At 54.4% G+C, this 17662-nt stretch overlaps 2 protein-coding genes across 11 annotated transcripts in view; both read left to right on the top strand.

Moving 5' to 3' along the window:
- Positions 1-12675, top strand: part of EHBP1 (EH domain binding protein 1) — a 187769-nt gene extending 175094 nt beyond the window's left edge. For all 10 annotated transcript variants that reach the window (XM_065739580.1, XM_065739576.1, XM_065739579.1 and 7 more), the window contains 4 exons: positions 7390-7489; positions 8341-8414; positions 11996-12110; positions 12184-12675. In XM_065739580.1, the coding sequence (XP_065595652.1) occupies positions 7390-7489; positions 8341-8414; positions 11996-12110; positions 12184-12274 (380 nt within the window). In that variant the 3' untranslated portion in view covers positions 12275-12675. The remainder of the gene's footprint in view (positions 1-7389; positions 7490-8340; positions 8415-11995; positions 12111-12183) is intronic.
- A 1625-nt stretch (positions 12676-14300) lies between these two features.
- On the top strand, positions 14301-16492 carry OTX1 (orthodenticle homeobox 1). Its single transcript, XM_065739387.1, has 3 exons — positions 14301-14446; positions 14842-14993; positions 15493-16492. The coding sequence occupies exons 1-3, from the start codon at positions 14350-14352 to the stop codon at positions 16246-16248; spliced, it is 1005 nt and encodes a 334-aa protein (XP_065595459.1). The 5' UTR covers positions 14301-14349; the 3' UTR covers positions 16249-16492.
- The last annotated feature ends 1170 nt before the right edge of the window (positions 16493-17662 follow it).

Below are 17662 nucleotides of genomic sequence, written 5' to 3'. Positions count from 1 at the left end.
TTGAGCTCCCTGCTTCTCTTGGGTCTCAGATCAGTGTTCCCACCAACAGAGGTTCGCTTCCCAAGAGCAGATGCAGATGACACGCATGGTCAACCTCCCCCACCCAAGTTCATCCCACTGTAAAGAAGCAACAAAATGATGGTGGTTATTTATTTTCTTGAGGCAACACAGCGCTGCCGTTGGCCGCCTGGGGACTGTAGGAGAAGCTGGCCTGCTCCATGCCCTCCCCAGCTGTAGCCTCATCATGGCAGTGAAGGAGAGCGCCCGAATGCAGCATTGCCTGCATAGCAGGAGGCTGCTCTGGGAGAGCCCTTGGCTCACTGAATAAACTTGCAAGCCTTCCAAAAGTCTTGCAAGACCCAACAGACACTTGCTTCTTTAGCTGATTGCCATCTTTCTTTGTGGTATTGCAGTATAAATGGTCTTTCATGTGGTCAGCGTAGTCTCTGGCTCCATGCCTGGAAGTCGGCGTTCTCCACAAGCAGGGCCTGCCTGTAAAGAGAGTGGTGAGGAGAAAGGCACTGCAGTCACCCTGGGGCTCCCAGCTCACGCTGTGCTTTGCAGAAAGCCCTCTTATTTTTTTTCTCTCTTTTCTCCCTTTTACCACCAAGAACACTTTTTCTATCAGTACTGGGAACTGTGGAGCCGCAGGGCACCTTGGCTTACCTAAACACGCCTGGTTAGCCCTGGGAAGCTTTGGGTCCCAGAGGTATGAACGTGCCAGCTCCCAGGAAGACCAGGCCTCTTTGGTAACATCAGTACATGGCTGTATTCAGTGCCAGCCGTCATCTCGCATCAGGCAGCTATTCAGGTTAAAGAACTCCTTTTTTACTTTTCACACCATCCCTTTCTAGCCTCAAGACTGAGCATTCTGAAAGAAGCTTGCCCCTTAGAAGAGCGCGATCCTAAGACTTTAACTTCCCTCTCACTTCATAATCTTCACCAGCCATCCATCGCCTTGTGAACAGGCAGGTGGGACTGGTCTAAGCAGTAGTCACAAGCCATTGAGTAATTAACTGTCCTGGATAACAAAGCATCCAACTTGGCTTTTTGACCTGCAAGCAAAATAGTCTGTCTGCCAGATCGCCATCCAGCTCTTGGTGAATCTCCAAGTGAGACTGTTGTTTTTTTTCCATGGCTTAAAAGGTTCAGGTGTCCCAGCTAATGGTGCCTGTTTCCTGCGCTGTAAGAAAAGGTTTGGTGGCTTTCCCAAGCCCAGGCTTCTACTGAAGTTGTGCTACGGGAGCAGATTTGGGAATAACGAATTCTGGATGGTGAGGAAGGACAAGTGTTGGTTCTGCCTAGTGTGAGGGTCCTTGCAGGCGTTGTCCTTGGGAAGAAAGCATTGCTGTTTTATAGGGGTCCCCAGATGTTTCACTTGAATCTCACCCCTTGCTGTCTGAATTTTGGGCCACAAACTGTATGTTTTCTTCATCTTGATTAGTAACCTCACATTTAAAATACACTCATTCTCTCTGTCAGCCTAAGCATTGTGTCCCTGTTGATTTTCTGTTGTTTTCTGGTGGCCACTGTGTTGACGTGCATAGGAAAAAATCAGCAGTCCCTCCTCTTCCATCAAAGTTCGTGTCCTGGGACAACCTCAGGTAGCTAGGCCGTGGGCCACAGACATTTGTTTCTCTGTGTCAGTCCTGCTGTGGGTAGGAGAAATCCTGGTGTGCTCTGCTCTGTGGTGAGAGCCCCAACCTGTTTGCATGGCGCTCAAAGTTCTCAGTGAGCTCTCTGATTTATTACATTTCAGGAAGCAAAGAAATTACACGTTTTCTGCTTGATAGTAAGCTAATTTGATGTGTTCTTCCGATAAAGGAATTCCCTTGGCCGAAGCTCTGTTTCGTTAGGGTTACAGTGCTTTTGGGGCTGAAGCAGTCAGACTGCAATGCAATACAGCTCAGCCTGGCAGATTCTTGGCAGTCGGCACCCACCTTTATGAGGTTTCATTGTGTGGACATCAATGTCTCCTCAACTGCTCTCAGACAGCAAGTTAGTGGCCATGAATTTTTCTTTACACTGTTCTTTAGGCATTCAGGAAAATCATGCAAGGGCTTTGGCTGATAGCTAGCACTCACTGCAGGGTCTTCTAAACGAGGCACCTATCTTGTATGTCTCTTGGTGGCTACTCTTGTTCACGTTCAGTGATTTTTAATAACCAAGGAGGACGTTAGTCGGTTTAATAAGAAGTATTCTGGAGGAAAGGTGAGCATGGTAATGCTGAAATGGAAGGTGTGAAGCTCAAGGTGGAGCAGCCCAGCTATTCAGGCAGTGGGGTTCCTACTGGAGGCACTCCTTCAGCCCTGAGAGCTTTCAAGGATAATGTAACTAAAATTCTCAAGTTTTTCACCAAAGATTGTCCTCTTGAAGGAGGTTAGCCCCTGTCCTATAGCAGGAGGATCTGGTTCCTCCCTCTTGTGTTTTCTGTCTGTTTCTCTGTGTAATTATTTATTGGTGCAGCCGTACCTGTTCAACGTTCAGCCCGCTTTTAATTCTTGCTGAGCTCTTAGTTTCAACATCGCCTTGTGGCAACGCATTCGATGGTAAGCGCCGAGGCTTTGGGCAGGGAGAGTTCTTTTATCGGTTGCGAGCGCACCACCTTCAATTTCAGTGCATTTCCTCAGGTTCCTATGGGACAAGATGAGGCACATCCTCCAACTGTTCCTTTATTTGCTGTTCATGTTCTCCTTCAGGTAACCAAGCCAATCTGTCCGGTCGCTCCTAATACAGAAACTCGCAAAAACCTGTCCCGCTAATTGCCCGAATGCAACTTGATTGGTTTTCAGCAGGCAAACAAGCACAATGCTGTATGTTTTCAGAATCTGTGGAATCCGACAGCATTCGGACAGCTCACAGCGGTCACCTTGCTGTCAGACAGCAAATAGCACGACACTCAGAGAAGAGGAAAGGGACCAAGTTGCCAGTTTGGGTCATTATTCGCCCCGCTCCCACGGCTGGCATCCTGCTGCTGGCCTCTTCACCCAAGTGCACCGAGGGAAGAAAGCTGCTTCTATTCTGCTTTAAAACTGTGGGTAAACAGCAGCAAATGGGCGAAGAATGGGCTCTGTCTTAAGTAGGTTGTTTTTCGTGTACTTCTGCCGAGGTAAATGGGGAGATGGGGAGCTTTCTGTGTTTAACATGACACCATGGCACACACTATTTGGAGTGCAAATAAAATTTAAAAACAATTACTGCTTGAGACAGCATGCAAAGTGATTTCTGTAAACCTGTTATTTCTTGCCAGGCCGAATGGGCTGGAAGGGGATGCTGATAGAAAGCCTTTATTATTTATCTGCTGTAGGTTGTAATTCATTTTTGCACAACGGCTAAATACATTTACATGTAAGGTTTGGGTTTTTTTCTTTGAGTACGAATCTAGTGGCTTATCTTGACAGATTTACAGCAACGTATCGTGTAGAGGAGTTACTGTGTTCATCCATTTACACTGCAGACCCATCCTGTCCCTGCACGTTGCTGCTTTTTTCTTCCCTTTAAGTGGTGCTCACGGTGTTTTGTAGCACTTCAGTCTCTGTTTTCTTAGCAGTGTACAGTTTTACTGTGTTAATCCATATTTGGTTTATCTAGTGACTAGCTGCCCAAAAGGCTTTATAATAATGGATCTCATGGCACATATACGTCCCAATTGCTGGCTGATGGTAAGGGTGTGTTAGAAATATTTTCAGCAGGACAGAAAGGGAAAAAAAAAAAAGCAGTTTTCTCTTTGAAATTGGTTCAGAACGAGCATTTGTCATAATGCTCCTTATTTAAATATCGAACAAATAATTAGCTTGCAATTCAAACAAAAATCCATTTGTAAATCCTGAAGAAAGCGAAGGAAGAGATATTTTATAAAGCCTGCCTGGAGGCTGTGCAACGTGAAAATAAGGCAGTCCCTTGTATTGTTCTCCAAGAAAACGGCAACATACACGCATGCTTGTAATTCTTGAGCATTGAAGGTGAAAATTGGCTCAAGTTGTTCCTGAACAACAGTCATGAAAATACTGTTAGAATATGTGTGATGAACCATAGGTGGAAATAAAGTTGGAGCGGGGTGGGGGGGGTTGGGTTTTTGCGTTTGTTTGGTTGCTCGGCTGTTTTGTCTTTCGGCTGTCCTGGCTTCCTTGGACGACAGCACCAAACTTTATGCTGCATCCTTGCCCAAGCCCCGGGCAGGAGATGCCCCAGCATGGATGCACAGCACAAAAGCTGGTGCAGTTGCTGGTGTCCGAGGGCAGTTTGGTGCCCTGGGCTGCTCTGATGGCCGAGGAGGGGTCTGAGGGATGTCAGGTGAGGGGAAGCGGGGAGCAGGCATCCCTCAGCACTACAGCCCGAGTGAGATCAGAAAATGGCGTGGAGAGAATTCCCTGGGATCCCTAGTGCAAGGATGGAAGCAGAGAGTGTCGGCTGGAAAAAGGGAGGAGGAGAGGAAAAAGAGAAAATAAAGGAGCTAAACCTTGTTGGCACTGGCCTCAGAATGTATGTAGTAAGCAAGCACGGCAGCGAGGGCCGTGCTGGGTGTTTACACGGGGACGTGGCGTGCTTACAGCTCCCTTCGTTTTGGCTCGGCACTCCTTCCCGTGCGTTCTGTGTGCACGGGCTGCATTGCGGAGCAGTCCGTCCGAGGCCACGCTCAGAAGTCAGCACTGAGCTGCGGGATAAAGTGCGGAGCCGCAAACAGCGCGAAGGAGAATAAATAGCCCTGCCTGATAGTTAACCAGGTGAGGTTAAACACGATGAGGTGAATTCGGGGCTTTTCAGCGAACTGACAGCCTTCGTTTTGAGCTACGGCGTAACGTGCTTTATCCCAGGACGAGGTATTGTGGCAGGAGCTCACGCTGCCTCCTTCCCCTGGCCGTGCCGGAATACAGCCTCCTTTCTCTGCCGCTAACAAGGCTGCTTCACCACCACAGCCCACTCTAAGTAATTAAATCAATCCTTTGTACTTACCGTATTCTCCTCTAGTGACGGTACTAGATCTGATTATATGCTTCATGCATATTCAAAGTACGGCACTGACAGCTCTTTAATGAGCTCTTACTTAATCAGCGCGAACAATGTTCATCTTGTTCTTTTTTTCCTCATACATTAGAGCTAGGAACAGTTGGGGAAAAAATGAAACATCCAGCATTCATTTGAAAAATATATTGTACTTTGAAAAGTGTCTAAGCTGGGGAAGTTGCATTCTGCCCTTTAAAAGTCTGATGGACAAATTGGATTACTAGTATTGGATTAAATAACAAATGGTGAGAGGAGAAATGAGAAAAGCTCGTTGTGATCACAGGCTTTAATATTTTTTGTTACTTATAAAGCTGAAGGGGTCTTTAACCAGTTATTAAAGTCAGGATTAATTTGTAATGGTCCAACTTACTAGCTTTAAAAGGGTTTTGTTGTTGTTGTTGTTTATCCAAAACAATGGTGTAGTGCATGTATTATGGGAGGAAATGCAAGTTTGAGATCTGCGGGCGAGAGATAGATTTTCATCCTCTCGTCCTGGCACAGATAAGGGGTTTGCATGTGCGGTATCGACCCGTTCCCAAACACGTTTCCCACTTCATTTAAATAATCTGTACAGCAGGTTTTTTTTTGGTTTTTTTTTTTCAGAGGCCAGCACAGATATTACTCCCGTTTTAATTTTCAGACATTGGCAGCGAGGGAACGAAATCCTTGTTTCACACTCACAAAGTGGCCACGAACGCGAGCAGCGCAGCAGTCGGGTTCTGCAGAGCGGACGTGTGTGCTGAGCCCGGGCAGGGGCTGCACCATGCGTTTTGTTCAGGCACTGCAAACGTGACGGCTCTCGAAGGAGCACTTGTTTTTTCTTGGCCCAAAGTGTTCCGCGTGCATCTTTCCACCAAGGAGGTGGGGGGGTGGGGGGGGGGTAGGGGATAAAAAAGAAGAAAAAAAAAGTGAACTAGCGCACGGCACCGGATGTGCTGAAAAGAGTTATTTAAAAATGATGCATCCGGCAGTCCGTCTTTTATTTTGCTTGCCTGGGAAGAATCTGTTTCAGCCCCGTGCACAAGAATTTAAAAGCTTGTGGTCAACAAATAAAATATCACCATCTAGCGCTATTAATATTGCACACATGTGTCATTTTGCTGATCAAAAAGGCCTTCACCGGGGTACAATTGGCCTTTTTCCAAATGGCAAGCTTTTTCTCAGCTTTTTCTTTTTTCCCCTTTCTTCTTTTGTTGCTGCCCGGGGATTTGTGCCTATCGCAGCCGCTATCACATGACCGGTGTCAGGGCATCACATGGTCCGAAGTGAATACAAAAACAGCTACCGAAAAGATTAAAAATTGGGTAAAACAATACGGACTTTGTTAACTCGCTTGAAACCAGCCCAGCCGGAGCGTGTTCCACGGGCTTTGGTGTCGGCTCAGGAACACCGAAATAACGCCCTTGGGAGCGCTGACCTGTGGCTTCCCTCGCTGTGCACCACAGCCAGCTCCGTCTGGGAGGGGACATGTGAAGGAGAAGAAGTTCCTATCTCAGGTTTTGGTCCTTGCCCTGAGGTTGCCCGTCGTGAAATTAGTGCCCCGAGTTGCCCGGTGTGTTCCTAGGGCCTGGTGTTTGTGGTTGTGAGAACTTCTGTTCGCTCACTGCGTAGCAGAAGCAGTCCTTCCCCTCTGCCTTGCCACCCCCAAATAGCTGAGGGCTGCTGGGTGCATTTTGGCAAGAGCTTGCTGCTGTCGACTGTCACTGCTCCTAACTGCAGACCCCATTAGTGGGCCCGACACAGCAGTACCTTTGATGTGTAACTTAGCAGCAAACTCTACCTATAAGTCTTAATCCTCTTTGGGGCAGCACAGAACTGTTGAATATCATCGCCAGTGCCGTGCAAACGTGACATAATGTTTTTCTACACAAAACCAGAAGCAAAGGTCCTGGGGGAGAGCAGCTGTGCCGCAAGGCACACACCCCAGCAGCAGCCACGCACCGGCGGTGTCCTGCTGCTGCCTCCTGCTCCTTCCTTGGCACGGATGCCCTCAGATGGCACAGTGGGGGACCTCTGGGGTGCTGCCTGCCTCTCCCGACGTGCCCTGGTGGCATGTGATCCTGGCTGTGCTGCGCTTGCCTGGTGGTCCTGCCCACCAAGATGCGTTTGGGTTTGGGTGCAGAGGGATTTTTTTTCATTGGGAACATAGTGACAATATCGTTCACTTCAGAAGAAGACTTAAAATATTTCATGTCTGCTATCAAAGTTCTATTTACCAAGATAACAGCTTTGGACTTCAGGACTCATATAGTGCAGACCTGTGATGATTGTACCTCTGGGACTCTGCTTTGTGATGCTCTGTGATAGGGGAGGTGGATCCTCCAACAACTGAATTGAAATGCATGGTGCAGTGCCACCCAAGTAAAGAAGCACTTTCTATTGCAGGAAGAAACACGGAAGAAGAGGAAGCTATGATGCAGGAGTGGTTCATGCTGGTTAACAAGAAGAATGCCTTGATAAGACGGATGAACCAGCTTTCCCTCCTGTAAGTACACATGGACACACGTCTGTCCAGCAGGCCCATTTGCCTGAATATTTACACAGCAGACAGATGCAAAACTTTTTGCTTCCTTCCCATCAGATTTTAAAATGTTTCCCCAAGAGTGAGGGACGCGGGCGGTCTGCGCAGCACGTCAGGGAACTTGTTTCTCTCATATTTCAGACCTGACAATGCAAAGCATGCAATGACACGAGATTAACCAGAGCTGTGAAAAAAATACAAAGCACGAGGCGTAGGTACATTTCCAAAGGCCCTACGACAGAATCAGATTACATTTGAGAAGCGGGCGGGTAGCTCCATGTCGTGCCCTGGCCGAAGGAAGCTTTTCCCAGCAGGGAGAGGCAGCGCTGGGTGCAGCCCTGCTCCTGCAGCTCTGCTCCCGCGGTGTGCCACCTAGCGTGCTGCCGAGCACGCCTTGCACGGGAGATTCCACCTCGGAACATCGAGCTTTTCTAATCCCAGCTCTAATTTTCATTATTCATTAGGGCAAAATGTATATAGGATAATAGCGCCGGTGTTATCTCGGCAAATAGGCTGATGCTGGAATCTGTTCATTAGATCCGGGGGAATGTTTTACGCTTAGGACATTCCACAACAGCAGCTCGGAGGATGGATATGAAATAACTGTTTCCCTCAGAGCAGAAGGCACTAAAGGCCCCGTTACCCGACATGCTGCCCGAGCAGGGTTTTAAGTTTGTGTATCACTAGTTTGGAGTAGCTTAAACTTTCAGAGAAAAGTCAGTCGCCAGTCCTAAAATCAATGCAAGCTAAAGGTTCTTTTAAGTGTTTAATGATTTAGTCATTAACATATTGATGAACTTTTGCAACTCGCCTAGGGAAAAAGAGCACGACCTAGAGCGGCGCTACGAGCTGCTGAACCGGGAGCTGCGCGCCATGCTGGCTATCGAAGGTAAGCGTTGGCCGCGCTGCCTTAACGGCCCCCAGTGCCATGTGCAAGTTTTAATCGGTATGGTACCCTCAGCATATGCGTTGATGAAAGCACTGAGGAGTGGACGGGCGGTTTCGGAGCAGCATCGCGCTGCTTCTGGCCGCAGAGACTGGAGGGGCGACCCGCGGGAGGGAGCTCCTGCCCACTGCCCTCCGGGTGGGTCTCACGCCTGCGCCTCATTGGGAAAAAGGCCTCGTTTTTGTGTCAGAGTGCTGTGTTTGCCAAGCTAACGCTTGGTTGGGGGGTCACCACCATCGGGGCAGTCCCACACACCCATTTGCTCCGTACTCTGCGCTCAGTCGCCTCACCTGAACAAGGCCCAGGGGCAGATTGACACGCGGGATCAGGGAAACAGTTCAAACTTTCCACAGGGCTTTGGAGTGAATTATACAATAATCCTGGGGATGATTCATAATAAAAAATAAACATCCAGATAGCTTAACCCACTGCCTGCATTATTTTCTTATTTAAATATCTTAAGTGTTTTATAATGCTGTGCCGCTTATAGCTCTCAGTCACAAATGCTGTCGTATAGTTCAAAGCTGTTTGCTTAAAAGTTAATCCTTTGGGCTCTGCAAAATGGACCTTTTGTCTGATCAATGCAAATTGATTTTGCTATTCTGTATTGACCTCTTAACCCTTTGACTGTCCATGGTAATTTCTTTCTTCACCTGATAAGGTACCTGATCCATAATAAATCAATTCTAATTAGTTTGGAGACTTCAGTGGCAGCCTAAGTTTGGAGCGGGAAAGCAGCAGGTTGCAGGTAGCTTTTCCTATCTGCCCATCTGTGGTTGTGTTTCTGCATGGGACCGCCTGCACCGTATCCTTGGGTAAACTTGGGTCAGGAATGTACACATGGCTTGCTGCAGAGACAGCCGGATTAGCAGGGAATCATACCACTGCAACAGTCAGTACGTGGAACACTCTAAAACCGAGGAGGACGTGAGAGATGCTGTGCTTAAAACCTGAAATCTCAATGCTCGGTGGCCTCCCCCATGTGTTTCTGTCAGGGGACGGCAGAGCGGCCTGTGCCGCTCACGCTGACCGGGACAAAATCTGTCTTCTTTACATTCCTTTGCTGCAAGTTCAGAGGGAGACACCGAAACCCAGGAAGGTCTCTTTTGTGTTGTTGGGTTTTTTTTATTATTTTCGTTTTTATTTTTTATTTTTGCACTGCTGGTGGGTACGCAGGGGCTTGGGGAGAGAACGGAGTCGCGCTGGAAAATGTGGCTATTTTTCTGTAAGCAACAAAGCCTGCGCTTAGCGTTTTGTACCAGAAAAGAAATCGTTATCCCATCAGAAGTTTCAGCAGCGCTCTGCTTCTACCCCAAAGCCTACAGAAGGAGAAGCCCTCCTTACAAAACGACAGCGAAATGCCAGAGAGAGAACAAAACTGCGCGTCTGAACAGAGGGGGTGGGTTGTGAGGCAGGACGCCGACCCGGGCCGGAGCGCAGAAAGTAATTGGAAAGAACTCCTCGAGAGATGGTAATCGCTGCCTGCGTGGATCACAACTCTTCCACGCGTGGCTGTGCTGGTCATGCATCACTGCCCGGGTGCTTGGCTCTGCTGCTTATGGCGCGGAAGGCTGCGGGCACAGCCGACCGTGGGACGGGGCCGCGGGGTGCGGAGTGCCGGCAGCGCCGGTACGAGACGGGAGACGGCGAAACAAAAGCCGTACTTTGTTATCCGTCTCCTTGCACTGCGGAGATGGGAAGGGGAGCAGAGAGTAGCCCCACCGCCGCCTCCACCCCCTTTCCCTTCTTTCTTTTATTTTATTCAAGATTTAATGCCTCCTCGGGAGCGATAAGTTCGTTTTTGCACACCTTGGGAGGGGGGATGTTCGTTTTCTGCCCAAGAAATGGATCTTCTTTAGGGTTTTGTACATCTTGATTTATTCGTGGCTTGCAGTTTGAAGTGGGCGCTCTTCTAAAAGGATTTATGCATAGGTTCACTATTTTTGTAGTTATGGTTTATATGATAAGCTTTTTATATTTAAAATCAATATGTAATCCTGTGGAGGAGCTTATCCTCTAAAACCCCATTTGTAAATCTATTTTAGCTTTGTTACACCGCACAGCCCGGTATCCCATAGATTGATTAGGTGCAGCACAGAATCCTATCAAACGGGCTGCTCTGATGATGATGCAAACTCTTTCAGGATTGCTGGTTGACTGGAACCGCAGATAAGGGCTGCCTGCCATCCCCCAACGCGCTCCTCACAAAACTCCCGTTAATTTTCATCCAAGTGCCCGGCCTCCTTATTGCGGCGCCGGGGCCGCGGGTTTTCCCGCAGCAACTTTTGCCCGCTCCCATTAAAAGCATTTCTATGGGAACCGGCCGCCCGTTTGCCCCAAGTAATTATATCAATGTGAGCAGCGGGGGAAAAAAAAAAAAAGACAACGCCAAGTCAACCAAGAACTGAAAGCGTTTCTCCTCCAACACGAGTTTCACGAACTCGGGCACTCCAGCCCACGCGGTGCCCGCAGCTCCCGGCCGTGGGCACAACAGGTGGGGGCCCACCCGGGCACCCCGACACCGCAGGGACCGACGCCGAGGGAGGGACCCGCTGGGCAGAGGCAGCTTGCGGCGAGCTAGCGTAGGGGACGCGGTCCAAGGGCTCCGTGTCCTCTTTGGCCGTTTGCTACCCGAGCTGGGGACAAACGGCTCTCCTTTTGCGGGAGGCGAAGTAAAAGCGGCGTCTTATCCGCTGGGGATGGGCGGATATGGAGAGCACGGGACGAACCGTCGCGTTCCGTTGACGCGGTGTCACCGAAGCCCACGGGGCGACACGAAGGGCGGCTCGTGGAGGGGACCGAGCGGGAGAAAGGAGTGGGACCGGGAGAGGTCGGCGCCGAAACGTTCTCCCGGCGTTCGCCGTTGGCGAAGCCGCAACTGCGGCCGCAAATGGGGAGCTTGGGGGGGGGGAAGAGGGGGGGGAACGAAAAACAAACAGAACGGGGCAGAAAAACGAAAACGCGTTGCGAGCAGCCCAGGCGGAGCCGCGCCGGTGCCACGCGGGGAGCGCTGCCCCCGGGGGTCCCCCCGCGCCGCGCCCGTCCCGAGGCGGTGCCGAGTCCCGATGGGGAGAAGCGGGCAGCGCCCGTGCGGCTTTTCCCCTTCTTTTTTTTTTTCCTTCTTTTTCTCTGTTTTCACCCCCTTTTTTTTTTCTTTTTTTTTCGGAGCGGTGTCCCCCTCTCCTCCCCCCCCCGCCGCTCCCCGCCGCCTCCCTCCCCATTGTTTACCTTCCTAATGAGGGAGGCGGGGATGGCCGCGCGGTGAGTGACAGCGGCAGCCCCGGGGCACGGCCGGGACGGGAACGGCGAACGGCTGCGGAGCCCCTTCGGGGGGAACGCTCCGGGTTCGGGGTCCCGCGGGGAACACAGATCCCGGGGGTTAACCGCTAGAAGTCGTTCAAAGAGCGAAAGGCAGTGCGAGCGGCGGCGGGCTGTGCCGGGAGGGGTGGCTGTGGGGCGGGCAGAGCCGAGCCGGGCCGGGCCGGGTCGGGCAGTACCGTGACCGTGTCCGTCCCGCCCCGCAGACTGGCAGAAGACGGAGGCGCAGAAGCGGCGGGAGCAGCTGCTGCTGGACGAGCTGGTGCTGCTGGTGAACAAGCGGGACGCGCTGGTGCGGGACCTGGACGCGCAGGAGAAGCAGTGAGTGAGAAGCCGGGGGGGGAGGGTGGGGTCCGTTCCCCGTGCCCCCGCTCACCCTCCAGTGTCCCCGCAGGGCCGAGGAGGAGGACGAACACCTGGAGCGGACCCTGGAGCAAAACAAAGGCAAGATGGCCAAGCGGGAGGAGAAGTGCGTCCTGCAGTGAGCGGCGGCCCCGTCCTGCGCTGCCGAAACGCCGACGAGAGGCTGCAAAAGAAAGAAAAAGAAAAGAAAAAAAGAGAAAAAAAATGTTTTGCGAAAAAAGAAAATCAAATCTCCCCTCAACACACACACACACTCTCCCCAACCTCCCCAACCCCTCCCCCGTCCACTCCCCGATTCCCTCGGGCCGGAGCCGGTGGGTCCCGTCCGGAGCTCCGCGCAATCCCGGGTTCGTGGTGTAGGGTTGGAGGGACCCATGGAAACAACACCGATCCCGGCCCGCTCCCCCCGCTGTCCCCGCGCCGTATTTATTGCGCCGGGCCCCGCGGAGCCCCCATTTATTTATTACAGTGCCGAGAGACGGAGAGAGCGTTTTCAAATAAAAGCCGAATCTTTCTTACCGGACCGAGCGTCTCCTGTGTGCTGCCCGCGGGGGGAGAGGGACACCGCGGAGGATGGGGGAAGTGTGTGTGGGGGGGGAAAAGTTTGGTCGGTCGGGTCCGAGCCGTCCGCGGGGCGGGGAAACTTCGGCGGGGCCCGAACCGGCGGGGGGTGCGGGGGAGCCGGGCACGGAGCACCGGACGGCCTTCCTCCCTCCTCCTCCTCCTCGTCGTCATCGTCGCCGTCGGGCTGCGGGCGTCCCCGGCGAAGGACCGGGAGAGAATGGGGAAAAGAGAGAAATGAAGAAAAAATAAATAAAAAAAGTAGGGGGAGTGAAAGCCCCGCGGTGCGGTGCGGTGCGCGGTGCGCTCTCGTTCAGCCGTAGCGCGCACGTTGGGGCGCGCACACCGCCGCTCAGCGCTCCCGGCCCCGCGCCGCGCCTCTCCCTTCGGTTTTCTCTTCTTTTTCTTAATAAACCCACAAAGTTTGGGGCCCTCCGGGGATGCCCCCCCCCCACCCGCCCCGCTCCCTCTCCTCGGGAACCGGCGCCCGCGGGGCAGCGCGGTGCGGGAGAGGCGCGGGGCAGGGGAAAGGGAGAGGGGAAGGGGCCGGGAGCGGTGCGCGGGGCAGCGCGGAGCGGTGCGGAGCGGCGCGGGGCGGGCGGGGGGGGCCCGGGGCCGCGTTGCCATTGCCCGGGCGGCTGTCAGTCAGGCGGGGAGCGGCCGCGGATTGGCGCCGGGCTGGTTACGCACGGGCTTTGCGCGCACATACAAGGGTAGGGCGGCGCGGAGGCGATCAAACCTCATCAGGGCCGCGGCTCCATCGCCCCGACAGCGCGGGCCGGCGGCAAGGTAACGCGGGGCGCCCGGCCGGGCTGCGCGCCCCCACCGCCCCCTCCCGGGGGGGCCCCGCTCCGCTCCGCCCCGCGCTCCGCGGCCGCGCAGGGGGGGCCCGGCCCGACCCGTCCGGGGGGGTCCCGGCCACGCCGCCCCCCGTCCCCCACCCCCCCCTCCCTCGTCCACCCCCCCCATCCCGCGGCCCGGAACCCCGCGCCCGGTGCCGGTGCCGGTGCCGCTCCGCGCTCCTTCTTCCCTCCTTCTTTTCAACTCTCGTCCATTTCTAATTAAAACGTCCCCGTCCTCTCGCTTTTAAATTAATTAGACTTCCCTCCTCCGGTCCCTCCTTTTGATTCCTAATCCAATTATCTTTTTAAATAATTGCTTTATCTCTCCCCATCGCCGGGCGACGATGCCTCTCGGCGCTCGCCCGCAACTCTCCTTCGTTTCGAAAAAGAATATTTATTAAAAAGAAGAAAAAAAAAAAAAAAAAGAGAGAGAGAGAAAGAGAGAGAAAGAAAAGCCCCAAACCCGCGAAGTTGCTTCGCGCTGACCCCGCTCTCTCCCCGCAGGACCGGGCCGACCCCGCTCCGCTCCGCCACCGCCGCCCGAGGACCGCGCGTCGGCGCCGCGGGACGGACCGAACCCCGCGCGGCTGCGGCGCGGCTCTGCCGCTCGTCCGAGGGCTCTTTTTGTTGCGTTCGTTTTTTGGGTTTTTTTTTTTTTGTGTCTTTTTTGTTGGTGTTTTTTTTTTTCCACTTTTTCCTCTTTTTTAATTATTTGTATTACGACCGTTTTTATTTTTATTTTATTTTTTTAACTTTCCTGCGGGACGTCGGAGAAAACCCGCCCGGCTGTTAGCATGATGTCTTACCTCAAGCAGCCCCCGTACGGCATGAACGGGCTGGGGCTGCCGGGCCCCGCCATGGACCTGCTGCACCCGTCCGTCGGATACCCGGGTGAGTCCCAAACGCGACCCCCCCTCCCCACGCCCGGATTTCGTTCGCTCCCGCGGGGAATATTAAAGAGAATTAAAAAAAAAAAAAAAAAAAAAAAAAAAAAAGAAAGAAAGAAAAGTAAAAGAACGGGGAGGAAGGGAGGTGGAAAAGTGATTTATCTCCCTACAACGAAATCTCTGTGGATCTCTCATGCGGCCGGGCCTGATCCTTCCCAAGTGCTTCTCTGCTTACCCCATCCGTAGCGGGATGGGGTCCGGCCCCGCGCGGCAGCGCCGTGGGACTAAGGGGCTTCGGGATGTGGGGTCCTGAGGGAGGGGGAGGCTGAATGCTCCGAGGACACCCCATCGCGGGGTGCCGGAGCCGCGCGGTGCCGCAGTGACGGTGCCCGCCCGCAGCCACCCCGCGGAAGCAGCGCCGGGAGCGCACCACTTTCACCCGCTCGCAGCTGGACGTGCTGGAGGCCCTGTTCGCCAAGACGCGCTACCCCGACATCTTCATGCGGGAGGAGGTGGCCCTGAAGATCAACCTGCCCGAGTCCCGAGTGCAGGTACCACCGGGATGGGGGCACTTGGTGCGGTCGGCCGCGCTCAGCTGGTCTCCCTGGGTTGTGCGTAGGCTGTGCCGTGTACTGGAAGGGGCTTTTGTTTGTATTCTGTTTGTTTGTAATTTTTTTCGGTATTATTTGATCTATATTCCCCCATCCACCTGCCCCTGTGGGGTTAGCAGCCCGCTTGCTGCCTTGCTGTGCCCCAGCAGGCCCGGAGCTCTGCCAGTGGGGTGGGTGTGCGGGTGCTGGCCCCTTCCCCATTTGTTGAGGGGTCCTGAGCTCGGTGGGCTCCCTTGGCCCCAAGCTGCAGTGACCCCAGTGCAGCAGGACGGGACGCCCCACTGCTCGCTGAGGGCATTCAGGGTGACGCTGTTGGGGTGCGGGCAGGGCTCCGTGGGTGTAATGGAAGGGTGTGGGTGTGGGTGAGGCCGCCCGGCTGCGGGAGGGCATGCAGGGCCCCCGCTCCTCGCCCCGCTGCTCATAGCCCCGTTCCCCCCAGGTCTGGTTCAAGAACCGCCGTGCCAAGTGCCGGCAGCAGCAGCAGAGCGGCGGTGGAGCCAAGAGCCGTCCGGCCAAGAAGAAGTCATCGCCGGCCCGTGAGAGCTCGGGCTCGGAGAGCAGCGGGCAGTTCACACCACCGGCGGCTGCCTCCAACTCCTCGGCCTCCTCCTCCTCCTCCAGCTCGGCTTCCTCGGGGGCGGCAGCAGCAGCCGGGGCTGCCACGGCCTCCCTGGGCACAACGGCCTCGTCCATCTGGAGCCCAGCCTCCATCTCTCCCGGCGCGGCCCCGGCGGGGGTGACGGTGCCCGAGCCCCTGCCGCCCGCCGGCGCGTCCTGCATGCAGCGCGCAGGGCCTGCCGCCTCCACCAGCTACCCCGTGTCCTACGGCCAGGGCGGCGGGTACGGGCAGGGCTACCCCGCGCCGCCCTCCTCGTCCTACTTCGGAGGAGTGGATTGCAGCTCATACCTGGCCCCCATGCACTCCCACCACCATCCCCACCAGCTCAGCCCCATGGGGCCCTCCTCGGTGCCGGGCCACCACCACCACCACCCGCTGAGCCAGAGCTCGGGGCACCACCACCACCACCACCACCACCACCACCAGGGCTACGGCGGCACCGCGCTGCCCTTCAACTCCTCCGACTGCCTGGACTACAAGGAGCCGGCCGCCGCCGCCTCCTGGAAGCTCAACTTCAACTCCCCCGACTGCCTCGACTACAAGGACCAGGCCTCCTGGCGCTTCCAGGTCTTGTGAGGGCCCGGCCCCACGCCGACTCCCACCCCAGACCTCCTCCCCGCTTCGGCAGCGGCCCCGTCTCTCCTGACTGATATTTATTTGCGTCCCGCGCCCCTCCGGGCGGGTTATTATAATTATTATTTTTTTAAATGGAACAGAAGAGGACTTGGAACACACAAAAACCCAAAGGCTCCCTGCTCCTGGCTGCCTCCCGCCCGTATGGGGATGGATGAGCACGGGCTCTGGCCCAGCGCTGCGGCCGTTCCCTTGAGCTGATGCTCCTGGGCCGCCATCGATGGCCATGAGCCCAACGCGAAAATGAAACTTTAAAATTTCTTCTTTTTTTTTTTTTTTCTAAAATCTTATTTTTGTTTCTCAGTTTTTCTCCCCTGCCCGTGGCCCCCGGGGGCCCCCTCTCACCACCTCCGTCCGTCCGTCTGTCCGCGAGGGGCCAGTGGGGCTGGAGAGGAGGAGGAGGAGGAGGAGGGGAGGGAAGGGCTGCTCGGCCGACCCGCGACCCGCAGACCAAAAAAAAAAATCTTTTTGAAAAAATTAAAAAAAAAATAATAAAAAGGAAAGAAAAACAGGAAAAAAAAGTTTTGGGTAATTTTTGGTAGTTCTTGGTTTATTTCTTTTGTTGTTGGTTATTTTTTTTTTTTGAGGGGTGGTTGTGGAGGGGATGGAGAGGAAGCAGTGCTCCTTTGGGGTGAATCTGGGGAGGGGGAGGTGGTTTCCCGCTCTCAGCCACACAGTGCCCATCAGCAGACCCCAAATCGAACTCCATGCTCACTCTCCGTGCTCTCTCCCCAGGGGTCCCCAGCAGGACGGGCTGTACGGGGGCACCTCTCTGCGGGTGCAGGCTCCAGGCTGCTTTTAATTACGGCTGCTAATTGGTTCCCTGGCCGGGCTGCACTACGTTTCCCGTGCGGGGTGGGCAAGCGCTTTCCAAAAGGGCCGAAACTCCACTGGTGCAGCACTCTGCGCTGGAGGGGGCCACGGGAAGGGCTGGGCTGAGGGGGGATGCGTGGTTCCCCCTGGACGGACGGACAGCACGGTGGGTGCACAGAGGGATGCTCGGCACCACGACCTCAGCCCCTCTGCCGGCCTTTCCCTGCACCCGCTGCCGGCTATGGTTCAGTGGGAAGGGGAGGGGGATTATTTCCCACGGCAATTTCCACTCCCCCATCCCCATTTATTTTCCAGCCTTCGTCTTGTGTCAGCTCCCAGCGCAGCCGGGAGCCCGGCGTGCCCCCAGTCCGGGTGGGGCAGAGGCACTGGGGTGCTACAGGCGCTTTGGGGAGAGCTGGAGCACCGTCGGGTCGCCCACCCCGTGGCACGCAGGTGGAATTGCCGCCGCAGGGCGATGCGGGCAGCGAGCGTCCTGTGCCACCTGGTGTGAACAGAACAGCATTCACGGAGCGGTGTCGGGCTC

Source organism: Cyrtonyx montezumae, unplaced genomic scaffold (genome assembly GCF_038088225.1).
Source record: "Cyrtonyx montezumae isolate F1298 unplaced genomic scaffold, pur_monq_1.0 scaffold_24, whole genome shotgun sequence".
NCBI lineage: Eukaryota > Metazoa > Chordata > Aves > Galliformes > Odontophoridae > Cyrtonyx > Cyrtonyx montezumae.
The sequence above is the reverse complement of the archived record's forward strand: the minus strand, read 5'-3'. Positions and strand labels throughout refer to the sequence as shown.